We start from the raw sequence: 11,349 nt of genomic DNA, 5'->3' as shown, positions 1-11,349 counted from the left end.
AGTTCTTCATAATCATCAATCCAAACATGTTGTTGGTTTGGTGTGAGTTCATTAAACTTTTCCCTTTGCTGTGGCGAACTGCACTAAATTAATAATATCAACATTTCCAGGTGTCATTTAGTTACCAGACTGTTCTGCTGCAGCAGTGTGGATATGGATGGTAAGTAGAAGAAAAGTCCTTTTGCTCTCCAGCTGCATGAGTGAAATTTCTGCATGTAAACAAAAACATGCAACGTGTCTAGAACTGATGGCTTCATGTTTTCAGTGGCTGGAGGTTACCATGGAGATTTACTTGCTCTATTATGCTAAAGTTGATCATCTTTTCCCAAAGAAATAAAATGACATGACAAGAAAAGTTCATTCATGCAACAGATTTATTTGAAATCAGATTTTATCCTCGTATCTTCCAGCAGAGACGCCATCGAGGCCTGACATCCTGGAGGAAGTGACATCACCAGTGAGAAGGTCACATGGTCATGTTGGATTTCTCAGGAAGAGGAAGGAGGAGTTAGGGGTTTTTGGCACAGATGGAGAAAAGTCTTGTGGTGCACGGCATATCATTCAGGGAACGTGAGGATCCTGAAGAGAGATCATAAATAATAGGAAAATATTTCAGCAGCAGGTGAATCTATCTGGGATCCTAAATCAGCAGGTCCTTAGATTTACTAAAATCATCAAATGAATTTGATTTATCAACTATTAGCTGCACAGCACCATCTATCTGAGGAGATTTTTAAGCAAAACCCCAGAGGCTGATTGGTAATGTTCACCTTTCAGGTTGATCTCCATGCAGTGTTCTTTCCCTCCAACATTGTTTGGCTCTCCACTGCCCCATTGGGTGTAGTTGAACTTTGACCCATCACTCCACAGCCACACACCCTCCTGAAAGCAAAATTTTTTTTACTCGTCAATATTTAATATGGGAACTTCAAACCCAACCTGGTGAAGATGATGGAGGGATGACCTTTAGACTGAAGTTGTTGACCTTACTCAGAGGCCTCAGTCCTTTTTGCGACTGCCACAGGTTCGAGTCCTGGCCTCTTGACCTCGCTGCATGTCTTCCCCCTCTTCCATAACCCACTTTCCTGTCTGACCATTAAATAAAGGCCACAAGAGCTGGAGGCCTCTGTGTATGGCTCTCATGCTTTAACCTTGTGCCACTGCCGCGTCCAAATCCCTACAGTCTGATATCTACATGCTCCCACTAGCTCCGGTTATAACAAGAAATCAGATTAGTTACCATAACTTCAGGATGATGCACAGCTCTGCAGTACGATGTCACCAGGTCATTCTTAACCCGCTTCACTTATTACAGCTGAAAACTAGAGATCAGGCTGAACTCTGACCTGAACCTTCAGAGCCTCATAAAGACAGTTACAAAGTCGACTTTCTATCAGCTGCAGAACATCAGCGTCTACAGGTCAGACTGACAAACCAGCGGTCCAGAACGCTGCTGCTGGAGTTCTGACTAGAACCAGGAGGGTAGAGACACCACCTGGTTCTACACCACCCGGTTCTACACCACCACAGGGTGGGAACATAGACTGACCAGTAAATCGAGAGCTTCGCTTTTTGACTCAGCTCTCTCTTCACCACGACGGACCGGTACAGCGCCCGCTTCATGGCAGACGCTGCACCAATCTGCCTGTCGATCTCCCTCTCCCTTCTTCCCTCATATGTGAACAAGATCCCCAGATACTTAAACACCTATACCTGGGCAGGACGACCCCCCCTGGCCCAGAGAAGGCACTCTACCCTTTTCCGGCTGAAGACCATGGCCTCGGATTTGGAGGCACTGATCCTCATCCCGGCCGCTTCACACTGGGCTGCAAACCGCTCCGGTGAGAGNTGCTCACTGACAGCAAGATGGATTCAAAATTATACACAAATCAGAGAAATATTACTTTTGTACAATAAAATGTCAGCAAATGCAGCAAATGCTCATTTACAGTTAACTCTCCATGGCAACAATATCTGACATGCGGTGTTTATATTTTTGTTCAGTATATTTGCTGCGAAGCTTCATCTTTTTAAGGACATGTTTAAAAGCCCAGAGGCTGATGGGTCATGTTCACCTTTCAGGTTGATCTCCATGCAGTGTTCTTTTCCACCAAGGTTGTTCGGTTCCCCACTGCCCCACTTGGTGTAGTCGAACTTTGACCCGTCACTCCACAGCCACACACCCTCCTGAAACCAAGTGTTTGTTAATCACACATTTTACTATGCATATATTCTAACCATCCCTGACTACCAAAACATAAAATATAAGGAAAAAAAGAAGAAAACTGACCCTGACAGCATCGTGGCCTCCGACCCAGGTTCTCTGGTACGATCCTTTCTTACTCCTGACCAGGGCCTTGAGGAAGCTGTGCTCACTGCTGCTGTGGATGGAGGCCAGATTTGCACCTAAACTAATGCAATCACTCTGGGAAAAAAAACAAAACAACATTAAAATCGAGCAAAAAAGGCTTAAAATCAATGGACTACAAAACTAAGAAAAGTCCAACTAAAAGAGAAGATGGAGCTCTTTGTCTAGTTTGACTCCTCTGAAGACAAACTTGTAGCGACATTTGATGGCCAGCAGCACATTTTGTTGCTCTGAAAGTCGTTACAATGATCCAGAGATCCAGTCCAGACGGTTCTGCTGGACTTTGTCTCATCAGGCCTCTAATGGCCGAGGTTATCCTGAACTGTCTCTGTAGTTAAGCTGCTACAGACGTAGAGCTGCTGGGGACAACCTGAACACTTCCTCGCTCTGCTACAACTCTCCAGTTTTCTCCTTAGAAGCTCCACCTGGTCTGATGTCTGGATGTGGTTCCTTCCTGCAGGGAGTCAGCAGATGAAGCTGCCATCATCCATTCATTCTCCCTCTCCTGATATTAACTTTTTACTTTTCATGAACATAGAAATTACTCCTAGATCAGTCCTTCTGTTTCGTTTCTCTGTTTTTCTTCTCAAACCTCCAGACGGCCGTTTGGACTGAGCCAGGTTCTGGTTCTGCTGGAGGTTTCTTCCTGTTAAAGGGAAGTTTTCCTCCCCACTGTCGCTGCATGCATGTTAGATATGAGGGATTANGCGATCCTAAGGCCACCAAAACGGATCCCCTCAACACCTCGGCTGGTCAGAGATTCTGTCCATGAAAGTAATGAACAGAACCGGTGACAAAGGGCAGCCTTGGTGGAGTCCAACTCTCACCGGAAACGAGCCCGACTTACTGCCGGCAATGCGGACCAGACTCTGACACCGGTCATTCAGGGACCCGACAGCCCGTATCAAAGGGCCCTACCGGAGAGCCCCCCACATCGCCCCCCTGTTGACACGGTCAAATGCCTTCTCCAAGTCCACAAAACACATGTAGACCAGTTGGGCGAACTCCCAGAACCCTCCAGGACTCTGCTGAGGGTGTAGAGCTGGTCCAGTGTTCCACGACCAGAACCAGAACCAGAACCACACTGCTCTTCCTGAATCCGAGGTTCGACGATCCGACGGACCCTCCTCTCCAGGACCCCTGAATAGACCTTACCAGGGAGGCTTAAGAGTGTGACCCCCTGTAATTGGAGCACAGCCTCCGGTCCCCCTTTTTGAACAGGGGGACCACCACCCCAGTCTGCCAATCCAGGGGAACTGCCCCCGATGTCCATGCGATACTGCAGAGTCGTATCAGCCACAATCCTACAACATCCAGAGCCTTAAGGAACTCCGGGTGGATCTCATCCACCCCTGGGGCCCTGCCATCCCGGGGCCCTGCCACCAAGGAGCTTTTTGACCACCTCTGTGACCTCATCCCCAGAGATTGGAGAGCCCAACTCAGAGACCCCAGGCTCAGCTTCCTCAACAGAAGGCATGTTGGTGGGATTGAGGAGGTCTTCGAAGTATTCCACCCACTGGCCCACAACGTTCTGAGTTGAGGTCAGCAGCACATCATCCCCACTATAAACAGTGTTGGTGCTGCATTGCTTCTCCCTCCTGAGATGCCAGATGGTGGACCAGAATCGCCTTGAAGCCGAACGGAAGTCTTTCTCCATGGCCTCTCCAAACTCCTCCCATGCTCAAGTTTTTGCCTCAGCGACCACCCAAGCCACATGCTGCTTTGCCCGTCGGTACTGATCAGCTGCTTCTGCAGTCCCACAGGCCAAAAAGACTTGATAGGACTCCTTCTTCAGCCTGACAGCATCCCTCACCAACAAGATCGAGGGTTGCTGCCGCGACAGGCACCGACAACCTTGCGGCCGCAGCTCTGGTAAGCCGCCTCGGCAATGGAGGCATGGAACATGGTCCACTCAGACTCAATGTCCCCCACCTCCCTCAGAACGTGTTCGAAGTTCTGCCGGAGATGGGAGTTAAAGCTCCGTCTCATAGGGAACTCCGCCAGATGTTCCCAGCAGACCCTCACTACACGTTTGGTCTGACCGCCCCCCCTCCCCCCCACCAGAGCCAACTCACCACCAGGTAGTGGTCAGTGGACAGCTCCGCACCTCTCTTCACTCGAGTGTCCAAGACATACAGCCGCAGATCCGATGAAGCGATGACAAAATTGATCATCGAACTGCGGCCGAGGGTGTCCTGGTGCCAAGTGCACATATGGACACCCTTATGCCTGAACATGGTGTTCNGTTTCTTCCACAAATTTTTATTCCAAAAATGAAGTAAACATTACATTTATATGAAGAAATTTATAAAAAGCACCTGAGTAATTTGTAGAATGGCTGCATATCTGAGTTTATCTGGGACTTCATTCTCATGCCTCATGATGCCTCAGCATTAAAAGGTGGATTTATTTAAATAAGACGGTTTAGTCAAATATATGCGACACTTAACCTGCAGAACACGATATGAAAGCAAACTAAGAGTCAATTTCAGCTGACAATGGATTCAGATCAAGTAGAAACTGTCAAGAACCGGATGAAACAACAAAAATGAAGACAAATTTATTTCCAATATAAGATCAAAATGGTCCCACACTGAGGAAACGTTTCCTTTGAGGCTGCTCCATAGTTGATGCTGTAAAAGATCAAGAATTCGTTTGGCAAATGCTTTTGACAGATTCTCTCCCTTATAAACACAGTTTGGCGTTTAATGTGATTTCGAAACAGTTCCTGTATCGGTCACGTGACTTACTGAAACCAATACGCTCAGCGACACGGGTTTGGTCTATGGGCTTGATGCATGCGCCGACGCATCGGTGTTGCCGGATCCATCACTAGTTATAATAAAGTAAACAACAAAACGCATAAAAAGTGAACTTGATCCACTGATGTATAACTAGGATTTATTGAAATGCAGGAGTGACTTGAACTGAATTAACTGTTCTTAGTGTCTTGAAGCAACAGTTGTTGTGAAGTGACGATACTTAAACTGAATTAAATAAAAGCATTCAGATGGAAATTCTAGATTCCAGATTCAGTCCTAAAAAACATGAATGAAATGACAAACTGATTATTTATGAAACAAACGTCTGGTCAGACGGGGCAAAGATGACAAAAAGTGAAATAAATGAAGTGACAGATTTACACAAAGTATGAAATTATTCTTAGTGTTTCCTGAAAGAACTGACTTTTTCATACCTCAGCTGAAGCCCAGTTCATCTGGGAATTATAGAAGTAGAAACACCGATTTCCATACTTAGTCCAACCAGACGGACAAGCAGGAGAAGATCTAGGACTAGAAGGACGACCTGGGAAGAGCAAAGAAGTGCAGCACATACGAAAAAAGAGCTAAACAATGACATTTATTCTCAAAATGAATTTGAGAATAAATTGCTTTCCGTCAGGTTGAAATACTTACGACACACAGCCTGTGGATAGAGAGAGAGAAAACGCAGAGATTAATAAAACCATATGTCACTAAAAAGCTGCTAATCTAGATGAGGATCATCAACATATTTATCCTGCAAGTTAAACTGGATGCACATACTNGATCATCGAACTGCGGCCGAGGGTGTCCTGGTGCCAAGTGCACATATGGACACCCTTATGCCTGAACATGGTGTTCGTTATGGACAATCCATGACCAGCACAGAAGTCCAACAACAGAACACCACTCAGATCGGGGGGACCGTTCCTCCCAACCACGCCCCTCTAGGTCTCACTGTCATTGCCTACATGAGCGTTGAAGTCCCCCAGCAGAACAAGGGAGTCCCCAGGAGGGGCACTCTCCAGTACCCCCTCTAAGGACTCCAAGAAGGGTGGCTAATCTGAACTGCTGTTCGGCCCGTAAGCACAGACAACAGTCAGAACCCGTCCCCCCACCCGTAGGCGGAGGGAGGCTACCCTCTCGCTCACCGGGGTAAACCCCAACGTACATGCGCCAAGATAGGGAGCAACAAGTTTGCCCACTCTCACCTTGGGCAACTCCAGAGTGGAAGTATGTCCAGCCCCTCTCAAGGAGACTGGTTCCAGAACCAGAGCCATGTGTCGAGGTGAGACCGACTATTTCTAGCCAGAACCTCTCAACCTCACACACCGGCTCCGACTCCTTCCCTACCAGAGAGGTGACTTTCCACGTGCCAATAGCCAGCTTCTGCAGCCGAGGATCAGACCGCCAGGGTCCCCTCCCTCGGCCGCTACCCATTACACACTGCACCTGACTTCTTTGGCCCCTCTGACAGATGGTGGGCCCATGGGAGGGGGGGCCCATGTCTCCTCTTCAGGCTGATCCCGGCTGGGCTCCATGGGTAAAAGCCCGGCCACCAGGTGCTCGGCATCATGCCCCACCTCCAGGCCTGGCTCCGGAGTGGACCTCCATGGGCCCCGGGCGAAGGAACACCAAGTCCAAAGTTTTCGTCCAGAGTTTTCAAAGACCCAAGAGTTTAGCTAAGACCATAAGAATCAGTGGTAAAATTATCTCTGGATTAACTGGCTATCATCAGTGTGATCACGTCTATCAAAGCTGCAGTTTGGCAGTTTGCTGTCCTTAAGTTTTGAGCAGCAATGGGAGTTTAGCTTTGGCTATGAATAACTATAACTACTTAAGGAAACTGTTTGTAACACTAGCAATTTAGATCAAAATGACAAAGTTGGGGCATCAGGAAGTTAACAGCTGAATAGTTCAGTTGTTATAAATCCCTGCCTGATGAGGCCCAGGTGGTAAAATAATAGATGAAGGCATAAATCCAGCAGTATGTGAACAGCAGGATACTACCAACATGTATGCAATAAAGACAGAACTCCTCTCCAATATTCAAACGTTTAGCTAAAAGAATTACAGTTAAATGAATTTTGTTTTTGGTAGTATTAGCTGTGAGTGACTAGCTTAGCGAGTTGCTGACATCAGACCAGCGGCAGCAGCAGAACGGTGACGTTGGGTCTCCTCAGGTAAGAACAGATTATAGCTTAATGAGAAACAGAGACAAGTCTATTTTATATTTAAACATTGTTTTAGACATTATTTCACTTATGTGTTATTGTTCCAAAAAGCAGCAGATGTCGGTCAGTAAACTGTTATTAGTCTGGATTAGTTTTGTCCATCTGTGCTGCTTGATTAACATGTTGATGTGTTTCATGTTGTGTCACTTTCTATGTTCAAACTATTAAATAAATTATGAGGCTTATTTTACCTGCCACTTACATTTTGTTTGCTAAGTAATCATTTGCTTACAGGAATGGCGTTAACATTAGGTACCATTTCATGTCATCTTTGCACCTAAAGAGGAACCATCTAGAATCAACAGCTTCAGTTATTACAGCTGGAAACCAGAGATCAGGATGACCTCTGACCTGAGCCTTCAGAGACGCATAAAGACAGTTACAAAGTCGACGAGTGAATCTGAACCATCAGAGATCTGAACCTCAAACAGCTGAACCTGTGTGCATTTGATCAACATTAAAATCCAGAAAATGCTCCTCAAATGTTGCCTTAACATCTGATAGCAGAAAATAAATACCATGTCACAAATGTTGAGACGGTATTTATAGAAAACAGGAAGCTCACTGACAAAATATGGAAAAGGTATGTATTTTATTTGCCTGGATATAACATGAAAAAAATAAGATGTTGGAATATAGCATCTGGTGCATTATGTAAGAATCTACAGATGTGCATTTATCAAAGGTAGAAAGAGCAAAAAGAAAATGAGTTGGCGAGATTCTTCCAGAACTTGGTCCAGTACCGGGATGCTCAACACGACATTACTGGTGTTGAAAAGTGTGAACTCTGATGTTTAACACCCATAATGTTATGTTTTCACAGTTAGTTATGGTGAAGGCAACACTGCAGTCTCTGCACTCTAATATGTACCAACATTGAAATTTTAACAGGAGAATTTGCTGTGAATGAACGGATCAAAGATCTGCTGCAGTTGGATCAACTGTCCAGATCCCTCAGGTCTTCCGGTTCTAGTCTGCTCTGCAGAACCAGAACCAGAATCAGAACCAGCATGTGGCTTCTACGCACCACAAACCAGGAACAAACTTCCAAACAGCTGAAACACTGAGATCCTTTAAATCAAGGCTAAAACTGACCAGTGCAGAGCTGCTTTTATTAGTAAAGGAACACTGATCAATATATTTGGTGATGGTTCTGATCATGAAATTTGACAAAATATGTTTATTTCTGATTTTCACAACTGGTGACTGTATTGTGTTTTAAGATGTAAAGCACTTTGAATGCTTTGCTGCTGAAATGTTTTATTCAAATGAACTTGAACGTAACCTGTTCATGTTTAACTGTGTGAACTCAGCCGGAACCTGGCAGCTAAAACATTTAAAGAACTAAAACGTTTTAGTTTTGCTGCCGTTCTCTGCATGTTGCTGGTTATATGTGTTTTTTGTTGTTGTTGTTGTTTGAGAAGATGATAAATTGTTGAATAAACTTCTGGAAACTTTGCCCCACTCATTTCTGAGATCCACAAATATATGGAATGTAATAGAATAAACTCTTTATTATAATTAATTTGGATTTAAGACCATTTAGACTCATAAACTGAATTATTTTGTTTCATTTATGTAGAGTTGTTTTAACTAGATTTGGTTCCCATCCAGGAAGTCGTCGTCAGGGTTTCTGTTTTCTGTTGATCTTCGATCATTTGATCCTTTTAACAACAGAGGTGGGAACAGCAAACAGTCATCGGATCCACGTGTCACATGAACAGCAGTCATCATGTTTCCAAATGCTCCAGAAGGGCTTCAGGGTTAAACTCTGTCATATTTAATGATACTTTCATTCTTTGTAATAATATATAGTTAATGCGAGCTGAGCTTCAACAAGGCAGAGAACCATTGAGCCCAATCAGACCTGCGGATATGTTGGGTGCATTTCAACATGTAAATACACCCAAAGCATTTTTTTTATAATTGTATTTTTTTATAATTGTTTTTTTTTTTTTTTTTTTTTTTTTTTTACATTTAATGTGTTTTGTGCATGTTCAAAGTTTTTGCTCATAAATAAATTCCCTTTAACAATATTTTGGCTCAGGTCAATAATCTGCTGACTTCTACCTGAAGTTTTATTTGTGAATAAATTAAAGTAGATGGATAAAAATATTTACTGACGCAATAAAAACAGGAATCTTCAGAGGAATTGAACCAACAACCCTGGATCAGACACAACTGGAGCATCTCCAGTTGAACCACTTTAATGACTTTAAGCTGTTTGATTCGCAGCTTTTCAAGAGTCAAACTAATCGACTCTCTGACCTGATCATGATTTTTAATTCGAGCAAACTGCTGAATCATCAGAGCCTGTTTACTTTGGTTAGGCCGGTCTCCACAGCATCAGGGTGTGTCTGACTCAAACGGCTCGTCTGGCGTGTGAATATCAGCCTTCAGAACCGCTGCTTCTGTCAACACACGTCTGGGACCCGATCCGTCCCGTCACAACTTCACTGACACACTACAAATATTAACATTAATATTTAGAAATGACAATTAAATTAACGCCTTTGCAAAAACTCTACACTATAAAAAATTGACATCCTTCTTCAAATTCAATTTAAAAAATACTTTATTGACCCAAAAGGAAAATTGAAGAGTTAAAATTTATTATTTTATCTCTTAAACTGAGCTTCTTTTAAAGACTTAAAGTTATTACAGTGTGATTATGTTTTATTGCCACTTCCACATTTATTTGGCTGGAAAATCCGTCCGTCCGTCCCAGTGTGTCATGCTGTGAAAAGAATTTGCCCCATTACATATTTCTTCTGTTTTTCCTTTTTTTGGTGACATTTTAATGTTTCAAATAATCTATTTTTAATTTTTAATAAGGAGTGAATCCCAAAAAGCAGTTTTCAAATGATGATTTTAAAAATCATCAGAGACAACATTTTGTGAAAACTCAACAATCCCTCTGAGCCACAGCAGAACTGCTTTAGTTCAGTCACACTGGACGGTTCTGAGTATGAAATGTTCCTTTTATAGATCTATCCACCGTCAGAGAGGTTCAGTATGAATTATTATTATTATATCCGCAGGTCAGGGAATAACCAGGTCCGGGTCTGAAACCAAAAACATTGGAGGCTTTTTGTTTCCTGACTGAATAAAATCATCATTTGAAAACTGCTTGTTGTGTTAACTCAAATAATTTTTGTACAATATTACAGTGAGTTGAATGATATGAAACATTAAATGTGACAAAAAGTAAAAGCAGAATCGGCCCGTGAGGAGAAAATACTTTTCCACACATTGTAAACAAAAATAGTAGATTTAAATTTTAAAACCTTGGAAATAGAAATTTTGAGGGCAGATATGTTTTTTATTTTTAGATTAAAAACAGTCTTCACACATTGCATCAATATGCCTGCAACTAGTTTACATGTGGTGCAGATTAACTACAGTCCAGCAGGGGGAGCTGTCCCCGTTTAGATCGGACTGAATTAAGTTTCCGTTCATAAACAGACAGTAAAAAAGACCAAAATATTGTGTTTGACAAAAAATGTTTAGTGTTGAAGGTTATTGTTTCTGACTCTTTCTCTGTCAGTGTTGGCAGAGAAAGAGTCAGAAAAACAAACAAAGAAAGCAAAAGAAAAAAGAGAAAAAAGAAGGAACATCTTACTATGATGTAAATGGTTACGAATAATACAGTGTTAATCTTTTAAGATCTTTAGCATTAACTTTAATTTCACAGCAGATAAACCAACATTTATCCAGTGACTTTAACTCAAAAGGCTTTTAACTACAGCTGCTAAATCAAGGTCTTTGATTTCACCTCTAAACCTTCAAACTGTAACATTTGCTATTACTTTTACCTCCTGTAATCAAAATAAAACTCAAATTTCTCATGTGGAGAAACTTTGGGTTAATTTTGCTTCTCGGTGTAGAAGATCTTCCCATCAGGCCGTTTCCTCCAGCTCAGTCTGATGTCAGCCTGGAGCCGAACCTTCAGCTGGAGCTGAAACACACCGAGCAGACATGTCAG

General features: G+C 43.1%; 2 protein-coding genes across 2 annotated transcripts in view; both read right to left on the bottom strand.

The window, feature by feature from the left end:
• LOC103153502 (galactose-specific lectin nattectin-like) overlaps positions 1-6,703 on the bottom strand; it is a 29,000-nt gene extending 22,297 nt beyond the window's left edge. Inside the window, exons 1-2 of the mRNA XM_016661946.1 lie at positions 6,583-6,703; positions 5,565-5,674 (exon numbers count right to left, since the gene is read on the bottom strand). Coding sequence (XP_016517432.1) covers positions 5,565-5,674; positions 6,583-6,703 — 231 coding nt within the window. The remainder of the gene's footprint in view (positions 1-5,564; positions 5,675-6,582) is intronic.
• A 3,966-nt stretch (positions 6,704-10,669) lies between these two features.
• Positions 10,670-11,349, bottom strand: part of LOC103153482 (macrophage mannose receptor 1-like) — a 4,427-nt gene continuing 3,747 nt past the window's right edge. Inside the window, exon 5 of the mRNA XM_016661945.1 lies at positions 10,670-11,322. Within this exon, the coding sequence (XP_016517431.1) occupies positions 11,230-11,322 (93 nt within the window). The 3' untranslated portion in view covers positions 10,670-11,229. The remainder of the gene's footprint in view (positions 11,323-11,349) is intronic.

The sequence above is a fragment of the Poecilia formosa genome, unplaced genomic scaffold, assembly GCF_000485575.1.
Source record: "Poecilia formosa unplaced genomic scaffold, Poecilia_formosa-5.1.2 Scaffold351, whole genome shotgun sequence".
NCBI lineage: Eukaryota > Metazoa > Chordata > Actinopteri > Cyprinodontiformes > Poeciliidae > Poecilia > Poecilia formosa.
This window is presented reverse-complemented; position numbering and strand designations above follow the sequence as displayed.